The sequence below is a fragment of the Chlamydotis macqueenii genome, chromosome 16 (genome assembly GCF_036417535.1).
Source record: "Chlamydotis macqueenii isolate bChlMac1 chromosome 16, bChlMac1.mat, whole genome shotgun sequence".
NCBI classification, from domain to species: Eukaryota; Metazoa; Chordata; class Aves; order Otidiformes; family Otididae; genus Chlamydotis; species Chlamydotis macqueenii.
This window is the reverse complement of record NC_141571.1, coordinates 7,505,976-7,531,242: the sequence shown is the minus strand read 5'-3', so window position 1 is coordinate 7,531,242 and position 25,267 is coordinate 7,505,976. Positions and strand designations below refer to the sequence as shown.

The 25,267-nt window shown below is 43.4% G+C and overlaps 2 protein-coding genes, 1 long non-coding RNA gene and 3 other non-coding genes across 10 annotated transcripts in view; 1 reads left to right on the top strand and 5 right to left on the bottom strand.

Moving 5' to 3' along the window:
• Nucleotides 1-13,621, bottom strand: part of LOC104477894 (somatomedin-B and thrombospondin type-1 domain-containing protein-like) — a 33,220-nt gene extending 19,599 nt beyond the window's left edge. The window contains exon 1 of the mRNA XM_086761029.1: nt 13,501-13,621. Within this exon, the coding sequence (XP_086617155.1) occupies nt 13,501-13,588 (88 nt within the window). The 5' untranslated portion in view covers nt 13,589-13,621. The remainder of the gene's footprint in view (nt 1-13,500) is intronic.
• An 88-nt stretch (nt 13,622-13,709) lies between these two features.
• On the bottom strand, nt 13,710-13,799 carry LOC147598707 (small nucleolar SNORD12/SNORD106). The gene has a single exon (XR_015260371.1). It is a non-coding gene; the product is annotated as a small nucleolar SNORD12/SNORD106 (small nucleolar RNA).
• Nucleotides 13,800-14,402: 603 nt separating this feature from the next.
• Nucleotides 14,403-14,492, bottom strand: LOC147598706 (small nucleolar SNORD12/SNORD106). Its single transcript, XR_015260372.1, has one exon. It is a non-coding gene; the product is annotated as a small nucleolar SNORD12/SNORD106 (small nucleolar RNA).
• Nucleotides 14,493-15,555: 1,063 nt separating this feature from the next.
• Nucleotides 15,556-15,645, bottom strand: LOC147598705 (small nucleolar SNORD12/SNORD106). The gene has a single exon (XR_015260373.1). It is a non-coding gene; the product is annotated as a small nucleolar SNORD12/SNORD106 (small nucleolar RNA).
• Nucleotides 15,646-16,695: 1,050 nt separating this feature from the next.
• The window catches only part of LOC147598704 (uncharacterized), a 31,445-nt gene continuing 22,873 nt past the window's right edge, over nt 16,696-25,267 (top strand). For both annotated transcript variants that reach the window (XR_015260326.1, XR_015260325.1), the window contains exons 1-2: nt 16,696-16,873; nt 19,699-19,797. This is a non-coding gene — a long non-coding RNA (uncharacterized LOC147598704). The remainder of the gene's footprint in view (nt 16,874-19,698; nt 19,798-25,267) is intronic.
• The window catches only part of STAU1 (staufen double-stranded RNA binding protein 1), a 32,253-nt gene continuing 30,172 nt past the window's right edge, over nt 23,187-25,267 (bottom strand). For all 4 annotated transcript variants that reach the window (XM_086760570.1, XM_086760573.1, XM_086760574.1 and 1 more), the window contains one exon: nt 23,187-24,979. In XM_086760570.1, coding sequence (XP_086616696.1) covers nt 24,892-24,979 — 88 coding nt within the window. In that variant the 3' untranslated portion in view covers nt 23,187-24,891. The remainder of the gene's footprint in view (nt 24,980-25,267) is intronic.

Sequence of the window (25,267 nt, the reverse complement as noted above, 5' to 3'; positions counted from 1 at the left end):
TATTTATAATAAGAAATAGCTAAAACAATCATTTTCTCTAACTGATAAATCTAAGAGAAACATCAAAGTTGGGGGTTTTTTTTCACAATAGTTTTCCTAAAAGAGAAAATTAAAAATTGATATAGTCCTTCCATGCAGCATAAGACTCAGGATAAATGAATCCACCCACAGCTAAAGAAAACCCTATTTATTTATTTACTGAATTGTCAAGTCAGTTGAGCTGGTTTATGAGTCAGCAATTGCAAATGGGTCATATGCAAGCATCAGGCTCCAGGATGACGTGGCACCACTTGTCCCCTGAGACCCTGTACAACACAGGAACAGCAGGGAATAGTCTTCAGTGCAGTTTCATCAATGCAGTTATTATCCAGGCCACACATTTTTCACTTTGCTAAATCTTTCCCCAGATGTTAGGAAGAAACGCAAAGCAAATGGAAAGCAAATCCTAAAGTGGTATAGACACTGTTTAAAGAGAACACTGAGGCGTCTCTCTAAATTCAAGAGCATGCTTAAATACGGTACTTGTAATATTACACTGCGCACAGACATAACTGTTCTGATTAACCAGGCTCTGTATTGAGCTATACAAGCTGCAGAAGAAAGCAAATATGCTTACTATAAACTGGTCCTGGTTTTAAGTCGCCCGTTGATTGCACATCCTAAGAAGCCTTGGCTTTAAATAAATCTATCCAAAAAACTGAACACGCATTAGTATTTGACTAAGGTGAAATTTGAAAGACAATTGGTTTAGTATCAATGTACATTTCAGAAATTTAAATTGCCCAGTTATAAAACAGGTTGAGTATTACCAACACTAGCCAAGCTTTTAGCTGATACCAGTAACTACATTAACAAAAAAAAGCAACTCATTTCTGATTACACTGTGTGGATCTCTGCAGTCCAGGTGCTGCCTGTATCACACAGTCACATTGACTTTGGTTTATACGCGTCAAATTGTCAAGAAGCCAAAGAGGTCAGAGAACAGACTCCGGTTAATCTCTGCTGTGCAGGGTTCCTGGAGTCCACAAAGGGGAAGACTCTTGCTCCGATCCACGCCTCTGCCTGCCAGAGATAATCCGAGTGCATTGCACCTCATGGATGCAATGAGTCAGACACATCTGGTGCAATCTGCCTACCAAGTGGCATGGAAATTACTGTTTCAACATTGTAAGCAAAGCCTGATCCTGCTGGGTCCTATCTACCAAATAGGCCTTGTTTGTGCCAGCAGCTCCCCGTCATCACTGGGTCTTTTCACTGGACCAAGCATTTGTAGGACTAGACCCAGAACAGGTGAGTCCTTGTTTCTGGCCTCCCCCTAAGCTTTGGAGCCACATTGCCTCTTGAAATGTACCCATTTCTCCTTGTTTTAACAGAAAAAAAAAAAAAGAAAAAAAAGTAGTAAACTGACCTTTGTAAATTAATAGTGTTACAGCTAATCTACAAAGACGCAGATGTTTATTTGCAATAGGGTACCACTTGGGTGATGAAGCCAGGGGCCTTACCTACAACGCATGTATCTCCACAAGAGATTCAAGGCCACTTATCTGCACAAATTCAGTCTCTGCAGGTGATAGCTAAACACTTCCCAGAACATTAAGAGGCAGCACAAAAATATGATGCAAAATAGAGCTAAAACCCAAAGCATTGACCCAAACTCACAGAAGTGAACTCTCAGCACAAAGGGTCCTTTTTGTGACTGGGATTTCTGAGTGCAGCTAGGAAGCAGCATGCAGTAATAGCAAGGATGAAAATAAGCAGAACCTGTAACACTACCTCACCTATTTAACAGCTTTATTCAATTGACACAATTTACATGACAGAAATGGTCACATTTGTTTTCTTAAATGAGAGCAGAAGCTGTCACAGGAAGACATTGAGCAGTCAAGCTTTCCTTGGGCAAAACCAAAGCACAAAATGCTCTGCACTTTGCAATTTAGTAAATGCAAAGAGAAAGATTTTCCTTTATTTTACTTGGAATAAGGTGTACTGATTTTTTTTTCCAGTCCTCTAGAAATTAACTTTTTTACTATTTCTGCTATATCCAGGTTCAAATTATAGAACTCTGGGAGAAAATTAATTTACCTCCTCAAAGCACATTCCTCTTTTCAATACCCAAGCTCCTACTCAGATCCAGGAAAAATGCTGCCATAAATTGCAATATGAAGAAAAAAACTTGTAAACGACAAGATAAAGAAATTAAGTGCATAAGGAAAACATTTTTCCCTTCGCTATTAAAGTGTATTTTATATACACAAGCTGTGAAACTCCACCACGGTATTTCCAATGGAATTTAGTTTTCATTGCTAAGAAACCTGCTATACTTTTCTTACAGTAACTGTAGGAAGTAGCATATTAAAGACCCCTAGTAGCTTGTGGAAAGTTACAGGGTATAAAAAGTTTGACCTAAAACAATTTAGCAGACAGGGGTATTTCTAGACAGCATGTTCAGAAGACTGCACTGTGGGAGTCCTTTATTTCTTATCAGCAAGGATAATTGCATGAAAACAGGGGTTCCTTGTTATTCTCATATGAGAAGGTCCATTCTTTTGTTGATGAAAATCACAATTAGTCACCATAGAAGTTTTAATAGTGATACAGGCAGGAGCTGCTATGATTTGGGGAGAAAGGGTTAACTGCACCTTCTCCTCCTGTTTTTTTTCTGACCTGTTTTTACCCTTGGACCTCACAAGTTTACACAGGCAGACTACCAAGTCCAACTCTCTGGATCTTGTGGTAGGATCTGCCCTTTAGTCTATTGCTTGCAGGATGTGGCCCATGAGTCCCTACATATCTTCTATGGTGTGGAGATCACTAGCAATTTTTTAAAAATTAGATTAATTGTGCTATGGATGGTAAAGGAACGCATTTTGCTGAATGACCAGAACTGCTTGTAGACTTCATAGCTACTGTTCAGTAGCTGTCCAGGACTTTATCCTAACACATCACAGAGAAACAAGTTAAGAATGTTTTTTACTTTTTTTCTCAAAACTATATTTCCATGGACCTATGTGACCCTGCCAAGTCACTTTAAAAATTAATAGAAGTGCTGTACATTTCTGTTCCCTCTGCAGCTTAGCTATCAACACTGGCTGACTCAGAGCCTTAAAGAAAACAGTCAGGAGTAAACATCTGAATGACAGAAGAGGTCACCAGACCTTAAATAACGACATTCTGAAGGGACTTTTAATAACATTCCTAATGAGTCCAAGAAATTGGCATTATAAGCCCAAATCACCTTAATACTATCTCTGATTATTCTTTTTGTATCTCTGCCGATAATGAAAATAATGCTTAATAGCACTCAACATTGCCAAAAGAAAGTCAGCCACAAAAGCAGATCACAAGCACCATGAATCTAAATCTTGTGGAAAGTTCCACATGTGAAATTCAGATTTTAAAATTATAATCATGTTGATAATCATGTCTTGGACCCACAGTGATACTCAGTGCTTTGGAAAGGGAGATGAATGAGAAATGATCCACAAAGGCTTTTCCGATACCTGGCCCCATCCACGCAGCCAGCTTGTAGCCACTGGACATTGCTCATACACCCTCTCCTCGCTGAAGGGACTGGGCATGGTGATTTTAATGGCTGTGGCCAAGACACTGAGAAATCCATATTTATGGCAAAAAATCTGACAACTTCTGCCAGCCCTGATGAACCGAATCAGTGACTTCAACTCAGTTGGTAACTCTTTGGATGTCAGTGCAACATCTACTGGCATTCAGGGTCCATTCACTGCCGTTCCAGTCAATGAATCTGGAACATATTTTTTGAGATTAATTGTGTTCTTTTGTTTCCCTATCTTCACCAAGATAGAAGGAACACTTTCAACATGCAGGTCAATCATAGACACTTAAAAACACATAGACACACAATTGGCTTCAGCTACTTCCTGGTCAACCTCAAATTCACCCTTACACATGTCTTTTCTTGGTAGGTCTTTCACTTGTGTGCTATGTGCCCACTGTTCATGCAGGAATACATGGACAATCCAATACCTAATTCACTTGAGCTGTTACCAGTTTCTATATGTATGTTTGCATTAAATAACTTAATTGTCCGTGCAACAGCAAACAGACTGACAATGCATGTTAGATGCCACCTCTCACCAGGCAATATTTGGCTTACATGGTCAGTCTGTTAGGAGTTGTCTCAAGCTCAGTTTTGTTTCTTGCCTTATATATTATTTATAGGATTCACCTCCAGGCTACACTTTTCCTTTTCCAATGGACTCACTGCCTCGAACACCAAAAATTGAAAACATGAGGCGTTACAGTTCAGACTAAGAGCTACAGGTTATTTGTACCCTTAGTGAACCAGGATTAGACAGAAGAGGCCACCACAGGAAACCCCCAAGGGATTATATTTGCCCAGTAAAACATGTTACCAACAGTCAGTATTAAACCAACCCCCTACCTAAAACCACTGCCCTGACTTAGGTACAAAAAGCTCAGCTATGGGAAAACTGCATAACTGCTGTTTATTTAAACACCACCTTGAAAGCAAAACAAAGCAAAAGAAGTTCATCCCATGAGATCTTTCCACCTCCACATGCTGAGTGCTCTGATAATAACAGATCTCTGAATAAGATGACATGAAGATTATAAGGCTATTGCTAATGGGCCAGATTCGCTATTGTTATAAAGAATTTTTTTCTTAGCCCTCCTGTAATCCGGAGGTTTACACAGCTGCTGAGCTTCCTGGAGAGATCCCCTCTTACACAGTTTCCACTTAGGCTCTTATTTACCATTATACCAGCATAAACCTGGACCACGTTAGGGTAAAAACACAGGAGCTGACCCAAATAACATCTCTTACCAGGACTACACAGTCCAGTTGTACACCATCCTCTGCAATATGGTCCAAAGGGGCCAAAACCAATTTTTGTTTCTACAAGAAAAGTTAGACTGCTAACTGATCTGCTTTAGACAATTCACAACTAACTTTGATAGCAACTTGCATGAGTTACAGCTGCAGAAGCCAAGAGTCAGAGCATCATACACATGCATATAGACCTCACAGGACACGGGGACTGTTCCTACTGTTCCTTTGCTCCTAGTATGAGGGAAATGAATAAACCCTTGAGATTCCCCTAACACTTCCATCACTACAATTCTCTCTACAGGGCTACTAGCCGCACCATCTCTCAGTGATCTGATATAGGTTTAAGGATCAAGCAAACCTACAGGAAACCACAATGCGCTAACAAGCCTCTCACCCGTGGCTGAACCCAGTGATTCGTTCCTGAAGGCCCGAGAGAACGTGTCTTCTTTTAGCCTTGCAGACCTCCCATGCAGCTTTGTACCTTCCTCCTCCCAGCTCTTGAGCCACAGCTGGGGGAACAACAATGCTGTGATGGATAGACAGATTCCTCTCATCAGATAAAGGGAATATCTGACAACATCCAGATATAAGTGAGCTTTCCTTTTCAGTGTGAGGGAAAATCATTAGGGTCATCCATGGACAGGTGCCTTTGTCAGATTCCCTGTCACAATTCAGACAGGGAGAAGGCAGCTCATGGGAGACTGTGACCTTTCCATTTTGTTTCAAGGAAAAAAATCAAAACAAAACCAAAAACCCAGCAAGGGGGAGAACCAACAATGCCACTTCCAGCAGTCTGCAACATAGAGTAAGAGATGCACCCACTTGCCACTTGGAAGGAAAAGGCTGTATCACACCTCTCAGGCAACAGGCTGTGACATCCTTTGTGCCTGTTGCATTCACAGCATGGTGAACTCTGCACCCAGCAGTTGTGCCACAAGTCTGGCAGTCACACACAGCCCTGATTCTGCTGTCACTGAGGAAATCCATCTGTGCTTCCTCCCTGCTCTGCTCTATTCCTGCAAGTACTTTTCTCCAGGGCATGAAAAAAAGTCAAGAAAACAACAGCAAAGGGCAGATTTGTATCTGCTTTATCAACCAACCAGATTACTCTGAAGCTGACCCCTCCTCACCAGGTCTTCCACTGCCAAAGGGCTATGTAACAGTAGATCTGCCTGGTCAGCTCTGCTGGGGGGGGTGCGGGGGGGTGGGAAAAGCCAGTTTTGCATGCAAATTCACTCATCAGGTCACTAACTCATTCTGAGATGTGAGGCCTCATCAGCATCCCTCTCACCCCCACTGATGTTGCTATTTGTCTTTACAGCCAGCAGCCTCATATGCGAGAACTTCAACACCACTTTGGTGCCCAGCATATCATCCAGGATCAGAGGAAAGACTGGCAGGGAGTTTGTGTCATAGTTCAGGAGTGACAGAGAGAGTTTACAGAGGGAAATCATGACCAGTGGCACAAAACATGTCACCATCATAACAGAACAGCGGCTGTTGTGAAGCATGTGGCTGATGTACAGGTTTAGGTAAGCTAAGAACCAAGATGAGATGTGCATAGCTGTTAGCACCTTTGGCAGCCACCTTTTTCTCCAGGCAGTTTTCCCAAGCCCTACTAAGGTGTTTCCACAGCAACATAAATTGCTGACTAACAAAACTTCTCAGATGCTTCCAGTCCTTCTCTGTAGATTTCCAAGAAAACTGCATCTAGAAATATCCTGCTGTAAAAAGTGACAGTAAATACTCAGAGGAAAATTCTGCTTTGAACTGCTAGTGACAAGGGCCGGATCCACATCCACGAAAAATGTGTTCACGCTCAAGATAGAGCTTCCTCCATGAGTGCTGTATCCTGAGGAAAAAAGAAAAAAGTTTTTATCTCTTCTCAGTACATAAAATTCTTGGAAACTTGAATGCACACTAAGCCAGTGTAACAGGTAGCAATTACACAAACAGTCTGGTGAACCTGTAGGTGGTTTGTAACCACTGACACCAGATAGCAACCATCTTTCTTCATCAGCAGGCCATTAAATTCTCCAACTGGATTTGGGAAAATTGATGGGGGTAAGGCAATGTCTACAATTACTGCTGGTGTGCATCACAAAAAGTGCACATACTCCAAGCTGCTAAACAAGGGCAGAAGTAGAGCTTAGTATTTCTTCTCACTGAGAAATGGTATCCAGAAGTTAGCTGCTGCCTACAGGCCAGGCTCTATCCTGGACTGATGTGCAAGCATTCCAGTATCTGTGGGAGGATCAAAAGCACAAGCCTCACCCTTTCAATTAAAGTGCAGCCCTGAACCAGAAGCAGTAGGCTGCTAAAGACATTGGGGCCACCCACAGTGGGAAATCAAAGCATGTGTGGAGCTGAAAGCGTGTGCGCTACTCCAGAGCAGCCCCTGTGTCCTGACACACCACCCCATCTTCAGAGAGCAGCTTTCAGGAACAGGATTCAGGGAGTCCATCTGGGCAAGCAGCTCCACATGGGGCTGCATCTGCTCACCTACCACCCTTAGGCACCAGCTGAGCCTCCTCAGCCCATCGGAGGGACGCCTACCACCCTGTCAGAGATGGAAAACATGCCTTGCTTCTTCCTGCAGTTAGTGCTGAGACCACATCTCCTGAAGTCTCCCTGGTCCTGGACATCCTTCCTAAGGAAGGTTACACGAACTTGAGGGAGTTCATATGAAGTAGAGAAATGAGGATAGACTCTGGCTTTAATATTTTCTTGGAGAAAAGGCTAAGGAAGTCAAGCTTATTCTCAGCACTAGAGGGAAGACTTCAAGGTGACCCATCCACAGCATTCAAAACTGAACAGAGCAAGTGAAAGGCAGTGAAATGCAGACTATCCAGTGGACATTTTTCTAAATATAATGCTGAAGAAATCAGTCAAGTTCTTAGATAACACAGAGAGAACTGGTCCTGAACTTGATTCAATGAACTCCAATCAATCTTAGGGGATATAATGGAATTACTTTGATTTCTTCAAAAACCAAATGACTCTTCCCCTTACTGCTTGTGGAGTGGTCCAAGTGTCCTGAAATATGAATCTTCCTAGAGCAATCAGAAAACCAAGTTTTGCTTCATTGCTGTCCATGATAACGTCCAGCCTGTCAACACAGCTGAAGTGTCAAATGACTTAATCTATCACTGAGCAGAGGTGGAGGTAAACAACGCAAAGCAAGAGCAATGAGTAAATGGACTGTGCTATCCTATAAGCTAATGCAGCCGCTTAACAGATGGGTCTAAAAATAATATAATCATCACCATGCCGTCAAAAAGATGCCAGGGTCTTTGGGAATATAAATGTTAAACCTCTCACTGTGTATGAAAACATGCCTATTAAAAACAGCATCAGACAAATAATCTGTGCTATTTTCCTCTCAAATGCTCATGGCACCAAGAAATAGAGCTGTTTGAGAAAAGTAAATATTTGCTTAAACATACCAGCCTAGTGACAGATTCCAGCTTTCAGCTTTAGAAAGTTACTGAAGTACAATACAGCATTGTCTGTTCCTGCTATAATTGATGAAACTGGCAATTTGGCCTTTGTCCTCACTGTCCTGCTCAGCCACTTCACAGTAGAATAAGAGCTCCGGACATGCTGTAATTGTCCTCTGCCGGTATCTGAGAGCTAGTAGGGAGCTCCCTGTGCAGAGAAAAAGCTGTAAGCAAGCCTTTTTCTGAAATGAACCTCCTGGCTTTCCTCTCCTCATTGAAAACACCCAGCAGACACTCGGTTGACCAGTGCCTGCAGAAGTCAAGCAAGCAATGGGTCAACAAATGCCAAGGACAGCTCTGAGGAGGAAAGCTGTAAATTGCTTCAAATTCAGTGTTAAACCCTCCCCCTCCCTCCCCTCCTTTTATCAGAGGGCTATATGGAGATTTTCAAACAGGGTGATCTTACCTCCATGCTTGGTCTAGACAAAGTTTTTTTGATGGTTTCTCTATTAACCAGACCTGCTTCATTACTGGGCTGTAACACAGTTGTACTAGGAAGTCCATTGCAGCTCAAGTTTTTGAATAGCTTATGGTTAACACACAGGAAAATTACCTGAGCTCACAGTATATCACATTGCTGAGAGCCCATAGGTGCCTACAGTCAAGTTCAGTCTGTGTTTACCAGCTCAGCATACCACATACCCTCATTTTCCTGAAACTCGGTCCAGATAGACTTTTGGTAACTGTAGCCATGCTCACATTTGAGCATGGTGTGTGGGAATTTGGAGCAAAGGTGTGGAAGGAGTGCCAGGGGATGCTCTCCAGATCCAAACCAGTTCAGAAATCCCAGCAGATGAAAGCTTTGAAGCAAAAGGCTATCAGTACAGATGACTGCCTCCACCTCTACTCCTCTAAATAAAAGCCTCTGACAAGTTCAGATGTTACTTTTGGGGTTTGTCTCCACTTTGTCACACTTCTTGTTCTTACAGATAAGCCAATGACCACTGGTCCAGGAGTTTATTACAGCACACTGCTGTAGTGACAAGGTGAAAGCACACTGACTATATACACACAGAACAACTCAACCAAACAGTTTGATGCAGAAACCCCATCTGGCCCTTACTAAGCTTTGGGCAACACATGCATACAGCACCCTCTATAGCCACCAGGCCAGAGATCTCCAGACTCAGTTCATAGCACGCGGTTCAGTTTCTCCACCCAACTAGCCCCTGCATCCAGACTAGAGAGCATCCATGAATTGCTTATAGTGGATCAGTTATCTTGAGACAGTTTTGTCCTCCATTCCAATGGATATATGCAATAGCAGCAGTGCTTGAATCCTGACCTGAGCAACTTTTCTTGAAGACCTAATAAAACACATTCCAGGTACATTTGTCCTCACAGCTCCCACTGGACAACGAGCACAATATGCTCATTACATTATGAAAGTAATTATATCAGCAGCAGCTCTTGATATCTCATCCATATGTTGTTTCAAGAGATTATGCTGCCTACATTAATTGAATGAGAAAAATCTCTACCCAGTTTAATGGAAGATTGCTTTAAATCTTGATTAACAGCTAATTTCCCACAATTGCTGTTTCCTACTAAACATACATGCCAAAGGCCACTATCAGCTCAGCAAATCCCCTCCCATAACTACTGAAACTGTTATTTATGCTTTTCAGTAGCAGAAATACCCTCTGAACTTGTAGTTGCTGTAAATAACTTTCAACCTATTAGAGTATTAATTAGGCTGTTGCTTTGGGGCTGTAAAAAATAACACTGCAATAAAATGCTGCGGGAAATTATTCCTTAAACATTTCCTCAACCTGTTATTCATGCTTCCCTTTGGCCTTCAGCTACTTCAAGCTCAGTTGTCACTGTTGGGCTAGCAGGCTCACTGCAGCTGCTGTGCATGTGCACCCAGTTGCTTTCAGGCAGCAGCCACTCACTTGGTATTTAGCATGTAACCCATCAGTTACAGGCTTCCACAGGCCCAGAACAACGGGTTTTTTAAGCCCATCCCTAACGCCCATAGGTGCTGCACTACTTCCCAACAGTAGTACATTGGGAATAGCTACTTCCATTATTACACCTAGGGTTTGAATCTGAACCTGCTGTCTGAGACACTGCAGGTTAATGTATATCCCAGTTCTTTCCATCAGCTTGATCTGAAGGGGCTATTTACTTTATTTGCACTGCCAGTGGAGTATACAAACGCTATCAGATCAGGACCTGCACAAGATACCTGCTGAGGCCTGTTCGTGCATCATGCAGACACCACTCTGCATCCTGACTGCCAGGAGATGGAGAATGCCTTGTCCCTCCTTGCAAAACGGACTCACCACCACTCAACCCCTCATCTGCAGACATTGCACAGCACAGGTGCACTGACACGGATTTTCACCACTATGGAGTCAATTGATGGGGAATATGAAAGTCAGAGGTACACCAAGCAATATATCCTATGGCTCTTGACTACCTCTGGTATTAGGAAATTAGGTCTTAGAAAAGTCTTTAGCTTCCTCTTGTTTAGTGGTTCCCTACTCCATCACATACATACAATCCATATTTAATTATCCTGCTCTGCAAACATGAAAGTTTGCCAAACAGCATCCAGGGAAAGGCTTCAGGATCTGAATGAACATCTGCCAGTAAATCTCTCCAGCCAGAAGCACAGCCATACTTGCTAGATGAGCACATGGCACAAGGGAAATGTCCAAATCCCACCCAGACTGCCATCACTTTTCTGTAAAACTCATGTATGGAAGAATTTGCAAAGCCACAGTCACTTACCTGGGAACATGTAATCTACACCTTCTACCAGACCAGCCAAAATCTCCACTTAATTACATTCTACACCAGCTGCTCCCCATCCAGGACCAAAGGGAAAAGCTGAGGGAGAGCCCTTGTCCTGACAGAGGCCAAGTGCAGACACCACCTCTCCCTTTGGTCCAGCAGACAGACCTGCTGTCAACCTTTAGCACCCAGCTGTTACAGAGAAGTGTGCCCTAATGTTTCCTGCAGCACAGCAGCCACAAGTCTCACTGAGCACTTTTACTTCAGGTTATGTGAGCTATACTGCCCCAGCTTGAGGCAGCAGGCAGCTCCATGCAAGCGATCGCTACACAGAAGCACTGTTACCATCCCAGAAACAATAAGGAGATCCAGAAATTGGCTCTTAAAGGCCTGTAAAGAGAATTCTGCTGAACTCCACCAGTACTCAGATTTTATTAAAAAAGGCTCTCAACAGTACAGAAACACAGACTGCAATGCAGCATACAAGATGCCCCTTTCCCACTTTACAGGCTGCCAGATTACAAAATACTTCCGGATGACAGAGGAAAGAATTTAATTCCCCCCTCTCCTTACACAACCCATCCTCCAATACTTGACAATGCTCTTTAAGGAAAGGCTTCCTTATTTTTAAGGATTGTGATAAGATAACATTAGCTGTCAGGTGGTGAATGCAGCCCTTGCAGACAAAAGCATCCATCTTCATTAAACATGCAGCAAGTTCCAGATTCCATTACAGTTAAATGCCTCATAGCAAGGAAAAGAAAAATGTTAACACCCTCTGTCCGTAAGTCGGCAGGACACCAATTTATCACTCCTGCTAGCTCTGAGAAAACACCAAAGCTGTTACAGGGTGATGTGAATGCTGTGGCTTGGACAAGGGATCACAGGCAGCAGCATGGAGAGGGACATCATTAGCAGAAGACAGCTTTCTGCTAGTACACTGAAATGACTGCAGGTCCCAGGACAACTTCTGACAAATCTCAACCTGTCAAGAAAACAGCCAACATTGTCAGTCCACTCTACCACAAACAGCAAACATAGCTTTCCAAACCCCCTAAAACACTCCTAGACAGCAAGGGTCGCTCTGCAAAAAACTCCTTCACTGCCACATATTCTGAATAGGATACACTCTTAAAACTGCTCTGTGGGAGCTTTTATAGTACTGGGGGAGTTGACTGAGTAGAGGGTGCTGGAGTAACATATTTGGTCAGCTTTACCAGCTTCACCATCTGACACAGACCACTCATACTCATACTTTTCAATTCAAGAGTGCCATATATAAAGGTCTGTCGTAGTTCAGGCTCTTCATAGATGCAGGCTACCAAGGAGACTTCACCCTCCTTGGACATGACAGCTGCACAACAGGTACCTGAATAGCAAGACACCGCTGTAACTGAAAGAAGCCAGTGAGAATAGCTGTTTATCCAATGAAGTAAAGTTCTGTTAAGTATATTTTCTAGAACATTACTGAAATCCTAATCAAATAGCCAAGTTTTCAGAAGATGTCACATCATTGATCTTCTGTAAAAAAACAAAACCAAAACAAAAACACCAAAACCAATCCCTCTCTTGCAAATACACACATTGTTGGAAGCTGACTTTCATCCACACTTCTCCAAGGCACTGAGAACCTCCCATTCAGAGGAAAAAGAAAATTAAAAAATGGGGGAAGAAAAATATCAAGAACAAAAGCTCCCTGAGTGGGTTAGAAGCACCTCATTTTAACACTGCTTAAAATGGGGCAAAACAAAAAAAAGCTATACTTATGCCTGTGAAGTTAAATTGAAACCTGTCCAAGCTCTCTGCCATTTACTTGAGATCTTTTGAAAGCAAGAATTCCTTCACTTTTGATCCTCAAGTCTTTTACGCATGTCAGATAGTGTTACACAATCAGTATTACTATGATACGTGCAGACAGCACCCTCCAGTGCTACCTGCCCTCAAAGCATGCAGTATATATGTTATTGTACTCTGCTGCAAGGAAAGTACACATAGCCTCAGTATACAGCCACATGAGGAACTGAAGCATCTTACGTCTGTGGAATCAGTCAATCTGGCTAAAACAGAAGTTTGCATCAGCATTGCCAATCTGGTGCAGTGGAAAAAAGTCTGAAGTCATCATAACAGATGCTCTTCAGCTGAATGTTAAAAGGCAATCACCATTTCAATTAGACTTGAAAAATCTTCGTGTCTATAACAACTGACAAGGAATTACTCCCTGCAGGGAAGATGGAAACTTGAATATTTCAACAGCTGTTGGAACCCAGGTTCAACACTGTTGCAATGCTCAAATCTACACATCTGTTAAATCTCCAGGGACACTAACCTGTCAAAGCATTGCAGAAGCAACTCCCCTGCAGAAAGCTGGGTCCCACCCCCTTTTTATTTTTTTAATTTAAGCTATTGAACAAAAGTGGATCAAAAGCTTACCATTCTTCTGTGGCAGTGGGGCACATATGGTAGTGCTTACTAGGCAACTGCTCTCAGCACAGAACTGATCACTGCCAGTAACAGTCATCACATCCAGTCTCCAAGAGGCTCACCACCTCCTCTGTCTTTGCAGAGCCCTACAAGTAAAAGCCAAAGGGAACAGTTAGCACCAAGCCCTGCCAGGGTGTGGGAAACAGCAGTGCTTCCCTGCTGGTGCATCAGACATGATCTGGCTTAAATAGTGAGAAATCAACACTGTCGCTCTGATGGGGGAAAAAATTGTCATCACTTACACCAGCCAGTCTCCAGGAGTTATGTGGCTGCACACCCACAGCAGCTGCACCACACTCCCACCTCCCCAGAGGATCCACTAGGACTGAGTGAACTAACAGCAGAGGAAATGGCAGCCATGCATGCAGCATATGGCCACCACTAGCAGGATCTGCAGTCCTCTTACACTCCCTCAAGCTGGCCACAAAGGGGCAGGGCAGAAAAGACTCAACAGCACCTCTCAAAGGGCCACACTTCAGCCAGGATGGTTCCTGTCCCTTACTGGGGAACTTCTGGAAGTTACTCCCTTGCAGAGTTACTCCCCTCCCCCCTCCTTTTTTTTTTTAATTTAACAGTTACTCTAAGGACTTGACTTACCATTCTTACTTGCTAGAGGCTCAGGCATGTTGGAGCACACTAGGCAACTGCTCTCAGCACATTAACTGATCACTGCCAGTAACAGTCATCACATCCAGTCTCCAAGAGGCTCACCACCTTCACTCTGTCTTTGCAGAGCCCTACAAGTGAAGCCAAAGGGAACAGTTAGCACCAGGTCCTGCCAGGGTGTGGGACATAGCAACTGTGTGGAGGGCAACTCCACACAGGGCAACTGGCTGTGTCCCAGCCTCCCTGCTGGTGCATCAGACATGATTTGGCTTGAATAGTGAGAAATCAACACTGTCGCTCTGATGGGGAAAAAAATTGTCATCACTTACACCAGCGAGAGTCCCCAGGAGTTATGTGGCTGCATGCCCACAGCAGCTGGGCCACACTCCCACCTCCTCCAGTAGACCCATGGGCAATGCATGAATACAAATCCTTCCCAAAAAAAGAGCTGGCTGGTTGCCATGCTCAATAGGCACATGGGACAGGGGCAACACTGCAACAGCCCATAGAAAAACCACTTGCGTATGGGGCTTTCACAGCAGAGCACAAGACAACTAAGTCAGATATTAAAAAAAAAAAACGGAGGTAGGCAGAGATACCAGGTTACGCACTTTTGCGGGCCTAGCCTTTATGGGCATGCAAGGTTTCTGCCTTCCCAACACGAAGGCAGGAGGTCACACATGCAGCAGTAAATGCCAGGCAGTAGCCAGATCCCAGGCAGAGGGAACAGCTCGGTCATTAACACTGCTGCACAACCACCAGCAAGGGGCAGGGCAGGAAAACTCCAGCACCAGCCCCTCCTCCAAAGGCCCAATGCAGCCAGGCCAGCTTTGCCTCATGGCAGGGCTGCAGCAAAGCCCCCGCATATCTCCAGCGTGGCCAGGGCCTCAGCTCACCGGCCACGGGGCAACTGCCAGGGGTTTGGAGCTGGAAACCCACCGCCCTTCCTAGGCTGCAGATTCCTTGCCCTATTGGACCTACTACCTCTCACACACAACAGGAGTGAGAAGAAGCACAAAGGGCCTGGCCACAAGGCTTCTGCAGGAGGAAACCCTCTCCACGATGCTGCCAGCTCCACAGCATCTAGGCTAGTGGTCAAATCTAGACATCTGTTCCGTTTCCAGGGACGGCAACCCGACAAAGCACTGCAGAAGCAACTCTGTGACTGTAACTCTTTTAGAAAGTATTTTTAAACTAGTGACGAACAGTTACTTTAAGGACTTACCGTTCCCACCCGCCGGAGGCCCAGGCATGGCAGAGCACACCAGGCAGCCGTCCTCACCGCACGCCCGACTCCGCCGCATCAGGTCTGCCAGAGGCCCGGCGCCCTGCAAGCGAAGCCCAAGGGCACAGTTAGCACGGGGGCCCGCAACCGCACGGGACACAGCGGCGCTTCCCACCGGTGAATCAGACACGACCTGGCTTGAACAGTGAGGAATCAACACTGTCGCTCTGACGGGGAAAAAAATGGTCATCACCTTCACCAGCGAGGCCCCGGACGCCCCAGGGCCGCCCACTCGCGGCGGCCGCGCCACGTTCCCGCCTCCCCCAGCACGTCCGAGTGAGCCCCTGGAAGAGCTTCCCGGGAGGGGCAACCGTTCATCGGTAACACCGCAGGAGCCCGGAGAAGGGGACTCGGGGACGGGGCCCCCGAGGCTGAGCGGAGAAGCGGCGGCCATACCGCCGGCCCACGCGGCCCCGGCCGCTCCCTCAGCGGGCGGGCTTGGAGAGAGGGAAGCGAGGCCGGCAGCCGCCCAGAGCCCGCTCAGGCAGGGAGAGCCGCCAGGAAAAGGCAGAGCGGGAAAGCCCGAACCCACCAACCGCCCCCAGAGCCCACTCAGACAACCGCACAAACCTCACCACGCTGGAGCAAGAGGGCAGCCTGTTCCGCGCGAGACCCTTTATAGGGGCGGCGGGGCCCGCCCCTGCCCCGCCCGCGCAGAGGCGGGAGGGCGGGCGCCGGCGCCATGTTGGGCGGTACCGCTCGGGTTGTCCCAGGGAGCGGCTTTCCTCTACCGTTCTCTCTTTTCCCCTCCTCTTCCGCTGTGGGGGCCTGCTCGCAGGGGAAGGGGGAGGGTGGGTCAGCCGCTTCCCGCTTCGCGCTTCAGCGGGCTCGGAGCGAGTGAGGGGAGAGTTGGTGTGAGGCGCGGCCGCCATTTCGCGGTGGAAGGCAGGATGGGGCTCTGGGCGTGCTTGGCCGTGCCGCAGCTCCCTGGCCCCATTCACCCCATGGCTGTGCGCGCCTTTAGTGCCTGCAGCCCGCCCAGGGCCGCTGCTCTGCCCAGCTTTCAGGGGAGGAGACGGGTGAGGGCGGGTGGTTGCAGCCCGTAGGGCCCGCGGCTGCAGATCCCCCGCCTGGCTCGGTAACGCGGGCGGCCGTGGGCCCCCGGTACCGGCGGTGTTTCACGCTGCAGGGGGGGCCTGGGGATTAAAACCGGGCCCCGGCTTGGGGCACCGATAGGTCTAACGTGCTTTACCGGGATGGGCGAGTATGCCTTTGGAAATTTTAATTTTATCTTTTATTTTATTCTTAGAAAGAAAAAAAAGTGGGTTCAGAGATGTTGAGTACTTGTCCAAAGACAGGTGCAAATGCAGTGGCAGCATCCAGCCTTAATCCAGAGCAGGAGCTCCAGTTCATCCAGGGACTGCCCCCTTACACCGCTGTATTTCTCCCAGCTCAGGCTCCCCGCTGATGTGTGGCTGGGTTTCAGTTCAGGTTTGTGTCACAGGAGGGATGTGTACCACAGTTTGATGAACACATCATAATAGCAGTTATTTTGCTTTTAGGTGACCATAGGCAAAATATGCCACATTAAATAGTTTGTCACTGAGTAATGCAAGGAAAGGAATAGAGAGCAAAGGATGTGTCTTTAATGAGAACAGCCTGGCTTGCTGTGTGTGGTTATACTGTAGCTATAAATTCACCTTGGAGGTGGGGTGTGAAGCCAGCCACCCATATCTAGTGGACATGTGCCACATGACATCCTTGAATAACACATTAACGATATTTTCCTTGTCCTACACTCTTGCACACAGTGTGTGCATCTATTCATATTCAGAAAGGTCAGCCAAGTGTGTTTCATCCCTCACCAGTGGTCACTGTGTAGCAGCGGATGGCACCGTATGATTCAGAAATGTTCTGCAGAGATGAACCCCAGCTCCTAGCACCTCCTGGGGGAGGTAGGAACTTTTGTGGCTAGAATAAGACCAACTAAAGAAATGAGGTTGAAATAGAGTCAAAGTTTAAGAGACAGAGGGGCAGGCAAGGGAAGGCACAAAGCCATACACTAGTCTTGCATCAGCAGGGCGATCTTTTGGGCTAAACACAGGAGTTGAACAACCCTGAGTTGCAGTAAGCAGCTCTGGTCTAGAGTAGCTCGAAATCATGTAACTGCTCCATGCTTTGGGTTTTTTTCTGTTTGTAAGATACAAACCAAGGCACCAGGCGTATCTGTTCACTCACTCATTCTTGAGTTGTATGAAGTGTTAGCAGTGTGATTTGTCACATCAGTGCTTCAGCAAACCAGCTGCCATTTTGGTATCAAGCTTCTATGAACTAAACAGTGATTCACTGACAAGGGGACCAGATCAAGCTGATGGCATGGTAAATCCATCCCGTGGGACCAATGGAAGGGGTAGTTCAAGGATGGTACTTGAAACATGGTGAGAACAAGAAAAGGCACATGGTCAACTTGTCAGCTAGTTTGCAAACATGCAGCCAAGGTTCTGCAAATCTGCCTAGAGAAGCCACATGAGATATTTCAGACACTCCGAACCGAGTAAGCCTATCTTGTTTTATTCGCCTCCTTGTCTAGTAGTATCTACAAACATGCATACTGCAAGGACATATATAGCCCATATCACATGTTTGGCTGACACTGCATAATTCATCTACCATAAAATGCTTTTTCCAAATGAAATGTGTTTGTAGCAACTAATTCTTGAAAGCAGCTTATCAAACAGGACTTGTGGAATAAATCTCAATCCTATTAATCCAAGTTCCAGAACACCAAAGGATGAAAAGACAATCAAAGGAAGGACATTTTAAGAGGATTACAGGAAAAACTAATCTTGTTACGCTGCAAACTCGTGTCACGTGTACAACACTAAAGGAACTGAAATGTGATTTGTGTTCCCTAGCTTGGCAAGGAAGGAAAAATGGGAAGGTCTGGGCTGTTAAACAGCTGCAGCAGAGCTTAGTACCGAATTTATTTTATTTTGGTGGGTTTTATTCTCCTTGGCAGAACAATGTTGAAAATCTCTTTATGCAGATGAGTTATTCAATTCAGTCAGGGCTTATTGCAGCAATTCATTGAACTCAGGAAGTTCCTCAAGAGGCGGCAAAAGTCAGAACATGCTCAAGTCCCAGTTCTCCTTGTTTTTCACTTGTAGAGGGACTTCTTCATGGGTTGTTCCTGGCCAGAGCAGCCAGCATGTGAAAGCTTTGCTTCGTAGCCGATTAGCAGGACTTTTGCCTGCAGGATGCACAGCTCCCACAGGACAGAAATGCTCTTTTCTTGCACAGGGTGGTTATTCACTGCAGCCTCGGGGAGCTGTGCTGGGCTAGGCCTCTCCAGTCTTGTGTCCCTGTGTTTGCTCTTGTGTGAGTCATGCAGGAACAGTTACTCTGTCTAACCTTGTAAGAGTGACCAAAGTGAAGGCAAAAGGTTAAAAGGCAGTTAGTCACATGCATTTTTTTTTAACAGTACTCTGAAAACAGAATTCCGAAGAATATTTTTGTATTGTATGCCAGCCTGCACAAGGACATGTTTTCGGCTTCTTCCAAATGCCAACACTCAGCGCTAGCACAGAATCATTCTTTTTTTCTAGGAAGGGGAAACTTGATGAAAGAAGAAGTACTTCTTTATTGCTAACCAATAGTTAGTTTATTAGTCTCATGGGATAATTAAATGTTTCACATGCCAGCATCCAACTGCTACATTGCTATGTTCAGGGTTTTTTTTTTAAACCAGAACTGAATATGAAGAAATCCAAACTTTAATTGGGATGTAAACTCTCACTTCCTGACATAATATCCTACACTAAAACCCCAGCACCAGATGCCTCCAATATGCAGAACATTTCTAATGCAGATTGTAATTTTCCAGCATAAAATTTTGCAATAGAATTTTTTTTTAAAAAAAAAGGTATGCATCAACAAAGCCATGAAAAGATCTCTTTGAACTGTTGGGTTAGCAGCTTAACTGTAGAGCACTATGATAATTGAAATAAAAGAGCACACCGATTTTGAAAAAAATCTTTGTGAGCATCTGCTAAATCATATGTACTGGTCTTCTGGAATATGAAAAATTCCAAACACAAAATTCACAGAATGGATTAAAGGGCAATAAGAGAAACTGCCATAGTTTAGTTGTGGAACCAGAATTTTTCTGGCCTGCAGCTAAAACTAGAAGCAAGCAAAGACTGTAAATGACCCAGCTGAGTTTCAGCAGAAGACCCAACAGGGAGATGTAGTCAGATTTACCAGTTTAATAGGCCTATTTGCACATAAATTAAGTTCTATTTTTTTTCTTCCTACAGACTGCCAAGGGTTTCCTTCCAAAAATGATAGAAACGGATTTCAGCTACAGTGTGACCAGAGCAGGAACTTCAGGCCTGTTTGCAGCAGCAGGTTCAGCGGTCAGTAGCTATGAAACACCAGGGACACAAAGCACTCTTACGGAGAGATCCCAGGATTCATCTTCTGATGAACACAAACCTCCCCTAGAGATGCTGTAGCTTTTTAGGGTATGACCATTGCAGTGAGTCTTAGGGTGAGCCAGAGCACTCCACTTTGCAGGACGGGTCCTTTACTGATTTTACGCATCTGTTCAGGTTTAGCCTTAAAATTGATCACAATGTTTTAACAGTTTTTCCAAGCTCAGATAAACCATTTAAAATGTGGAAATAATAAATGCCTGTTAGATGAGCAACTGCCTTGTTAACAGCTTTGCACTGAGGATACAGCAATTTCTAATACCACCTGACAGGAGTAAAATTTTGCAAAATTACTGGCTAGACACTACAGAAGACATTTTTGGAGGAAGAAGGGAGCTTTGATGGCTTACAGATTACTCTCTTGGATTATTAGCAAATTAATTTTACATAGGCATTGATGAAAGACACTGCTCTGTCAGAAAGAAATGGAGCAAAAAGATAAAGGAAATTGTAGACCACTATAGTGTCAACTTAAAAGTGACTTTAGAAATGCTTACATCCTCTTTTATCTTGCAAAAATAACTAAGTGGTTTTAGGCCATTTACATGGGACAGACTTTTCAACTGAAACATTGAAAGAACATACACAGGAACTCAAACACATTACAAGACTCTTCAGTTTAACTCAGGTGGAAATGTTTTGGTTCAGCAGATAAACAGTGTATTAGCTACAATCAGGAAGGCACCACAAGCCTTGCTGGTGGCTTCTTGGGATCAGGAGGTGTCAAGTTAGGCAGCACAGACGAAGAGAAAATGCATCTGTTAGAAGCTGACCTGTTTTCAGAGCAATATCCTGGAGTGTTTTTTCAACAGCACCATTTTTTGCACTGAGGGTGACAACACTCCAGGGTGGTCAGGTGAAGAGCATAGCACCTCACACAGCCCTGGCTGTGAGTACAGCTCGCTCTCTGACTTCTTCCTGAGTTTGGAAGAACACCTCATGGAACATTTTGTTGAAATGTGTTTCTCTCTAGAGAAAGGAAAGATCATGGGGTAGAACAGAATTTTGGTTTGATCCTTCGGTTACAGTAATTGCAGTGGAACTCCAAGTACAGCTACCTTTAACTCTGATGGATAATACTAAAATTTGGCCAGAGAATTGAGAACAAGAATAGCCACCCTACTGACTGCAAATTCCCCAACTGAGTCATTTCAGATAAGGAAATATCAGCTGCCTATATCCTAAAAGAAAACAAGTTATGGGAATGTATTTTAATATTATGGAACAAACGAATCCAGGCTGCTTCTCACTCTGTGGGCACATTTTAGCTATGCTACAGGTCAGCATTCCCAAAAATAAGTTTTGCACAAATGCTTATTTTCTTGAAGATCTCCATCCTGAAACTAAGAATGATGGATCACAGAAAGTCATATTTCTTCCTTTGGGGAGTCAGGACTTCCTTCTAATAAATAAAATATTCTCCTTTAAAAAAAAAATCCCCTGCCCCATTTTCATTATTCCCCTTTAACTTTTATGTGATGCAGTTTTTTGTCTCAAGGGTGGTAGCAAACTGACCCATTCAAGAAGACAGAATGTAGACGTTGGCTTAAGGCTTTGAAATTTGAGAAAGCAGTAATGAATGCTTTCCAATACCAGAAAATAACACCATGAAGACTGGAAGCTGACAAAGTCTATACAGGTGAGGGAGTACAAGCAGATAGGATATTTTATTTGGTGAGAGAAAATTTATTGACTACACTGTCTGGTCTCTGCTGATCTTATTCACAAGCTGAAATACTGGAAAATTAACATAAATGTTTCCAGAATCTGGTTTCCAAACTCCTTAAACACTTCCTTTAAGCCTGTGTGCTCCGCATTCGGAAGCAGGATGAGCAGGCATTAAAAAAAGTCCAAATGAAGAAGACTGAAATGCACTGAAATTCAGTGACTTGTTCTGCCACATCACACCTCCTGTCCCCCAGAGATCTGCCTCCTCAGGAATCGCCCTCAGTTACAAGTTATAAATCAGCAGTGGAAGCCCCTTAGGATCAGAATTCCTTCCTCTGTACTTCGAAGCTGCGGCCTAAGGGCAGTCCTACTTGCAGGAAAATGGCTATACAGTTTAACAGGCTGGGATAGTAACGTGGTAAATTCTGAAAAGAAATAGCATGACTATTGCAGTTGTTCTTAGCACAACAGTTACGAGACTGATAGATTGGACTAAATACTTAGTTTTCCTTACTCCCATTTGAAAGTGATTAAGGGGAAGTTCTCTGTATCTGAACTGAACATTTTGAGTGCAAAATTTCACAATTTACTAAATGTATGGCAGATTATGGAACACTCAGATTAGTACTGCCATATTGCCAAATACTTTTGGAGAAACACAGGAAAAAAAATGTGTTAATTTACTAAAATGTTTGTGGTAATTTAAGCAGAGTCAAATAAGATAATAGGGAGAAAAATGCTTGGTAAAATCCACTTATGGGAGAACAACCCTAACCAATTAAGATCTGAATATGAGAAAGTAATTCTGGAAGAGACCCTATACTTATATTTCCTATAATGGGATCATTACTGAAATGCATGGCATGAAGCCCAAGCTAATGTACACTGACACTTGTGTTCAGAAGCTCCAGCTCATTCACTTGCAGTCAAAAGGTTTTTTAACATCCAAACCAAAAGAAGTTCAAAGAAAGAATCCAAGAAGGTGAGGTGTCTTGTAGACAGCACTTTGCTAGGTACTCAGAAACGTATGCTTTATACCAGTACTAGCTTTCTAGACTACTGCAGTCAGAGAATTTCACCTTCACCTCAGTTTTCTTATCTTTGTAGAACATTTTAATATATGCTGAACAAATGTGTCATATAAAACCATCAGGTGATTACATATAATATGTAATAATTCTTCCTAGCCTTTGCTGCATCAAACACAGAGGAGTCAACAGAAAACACAAGTGATTGTAGTGTTCTAGAAAAAACACACTTATCTAGAACTCACTTCAGCTTACCTAGAATCCACATAGTGGGCTGAACTCTTCCATCATGAGGCTGTGATTACAGGGTCTTTGACAAAAGAACTTTCTCTTACATAGCACCTCTAAGACGACAGATGCGTTTAAGAGTGTTGAAAGAGAGGTAGGGCAAAGTACCTTAGTTCAGGTTCATATGAAACACAGCACTATCAACAAATTAATGCTGCAAAATAGTCAGAAGAGTAGGCTCTAGTCCGGTCCAAAGAAAAAAACTCCTAAGTAGCAGCGGATAAAGGTAGGGAGACCATTTAAACCGCTATCAATGTGATATCTGCTTTCCACCGTCTGTTGTTTGGTAAATAGTTTCTAAGTTGTAAGAATTTGCAATACAAAGCCTCAGCCTAGCAAGTTTCTTTTAATTTTTAAATGTACAGCATTTTAGTTCTACAAATGTAAAAAAGGAAAACCAAACTTTACAATGTTTTTTTTTTTTGTTTATAATGATCAAAACCAACTTGATTCAATAAAATCTGGTATGCAGTTAATGCGGCCCAATTGCTTTTGATAACGCAAATAAAATGGCCGAGACATTCAGCTTTGAGACAGAGCATTTGCAGTAACTGCTTTCTGTGACAAGAGTTACTACACACTGCAAACAGGTGTTTAGGAAGTGCTGCTACAGATGAGCGGTTAAGTACACACTGAACGTAGTTCACATCCAAATGATGCTGTCGTGTCAGTCTACAGTGCCAGTTTTTGTTGCTAGAGGGAAAGTTTTGTTTTGAAAGTACTACTCCCCCCAAAATTACTAAGTGCAAGGCAAGGTTATGACTCAAATTACAAGCAAACAAGGAAACTTAAAAGTAGAGACTTAAACTTCAAAATCATACCAACCTGTTGTGCCAGGTTTCTTGTCATAATCATAACTTTAGCTTAAGCTCCCATTAATACACTTGCACTAACACACTGTGGCACAAATAACAAATGTACCCACATTACTTTTGAATTTCCTTGACCTTGCCAGGGTTTCACATCCTCCACATTACTAAATAGTAGTTATTTATATGTAATTGATAACCATTGTACAGTTACTCCATAGCTTTACAATACTGCCCGTACTATATCACAAGCATTACAAATCCTATAAAAAAGCAGCCCCTGTAGTGGCATACAAGAATAAATTAACCAAAAAAATTTAGTATTACCATTTATTGGTGACAAACACTACGTTTTACTTACATTCCATGGGGAGAAAAAATTCCAGCGTAAACAATGAACTGAAGCAGTACTTAACTTGCAAGGCTATCGTGCTTTACCTGGACCATATGCAAAAAACTTTATTGCGCACACTTCAGTGCGCAATAACACAACATCAAAAGCAACACAGTTTATATATAAACATAGGTAATTTTTTTCAGCCCTACATGGAGATGTAATTAAACAGTATAAAGCACTCAAGGAAAATCAATCTGCGGTTTTATATGCACTACATTGAGATCATATCCTGTAATGTAGTGAGCTGTGTGCCATCTATACACACAATCCTTAAAAACATAGATCAGAGATCACAAAGTCTTGTTGCATTCGAGTTCCCCTACCCCTCACTCAAGAAAACTAGAAATTAACCAAAAATGATCAAACAAAGTTTAAAATTCCTAAAGTGTTTTAATTCATTCAACCGTTGGATAATTAAACTAGGTTTGAGAAAATACTGGAGTTTTAAAAATGGTGGGCACACAATTTGTTTCCAGTGAAACTTTGCTATTTCAATAAAAACAAAATAACCACATATATGGATATGATCTTCCCAAGTTAGTTCACAGATAACATGTCAGTCTCAGAAGACAAAGTTTCTAAACTGTGCTATTGTTCTAGATACAATTAAGAAACTTTCAAATGAAAAATTTATAGTGTCATTTCAATCAAAACAATATAATGAAACTAAAAATTTATCACGGTTTGAAGAAAAAGCAACAGTTATGATTTAGACACTACAGTAGGTTGTAAAGACTGTAGCACTCTAAAACAGTTAGGTTACATTAATAGGAAGCATTTGATTTTCTCTGGTGCTTTCAGGTTTGGGTCCAGTCAAAAGCTTTTTTTAGGCAGTGCTGTCCAGTGTTTGTCCCAAAGTGTTTGAGTTAGCCGGTTTGAGAAGAGGGTCACTTTCCATTTCTTGTTTCACACATCTACAAATAGAAAACACCTGTTACTTAGGATAAAACACTACTTCCATTAAGAAGATGCTTCTAGATCTGATATAAAGAATTCGAGGTGCATGTAACAATTTGTTATGTGGCCTCCACGTTTAATCAATTAACACTTTGTCAATTCTACCATTTTGACAGCTTATTATCTAAAGGATAGGCTAAACTGTTTTCTTTTTTCCTGGTCGAAGGGAGTAACTTGCAACCCCTCCACGTTTCTGCTGAAAGCAAGCTGTGAAACTTATACATTGTTTACATTTCACATAGAGA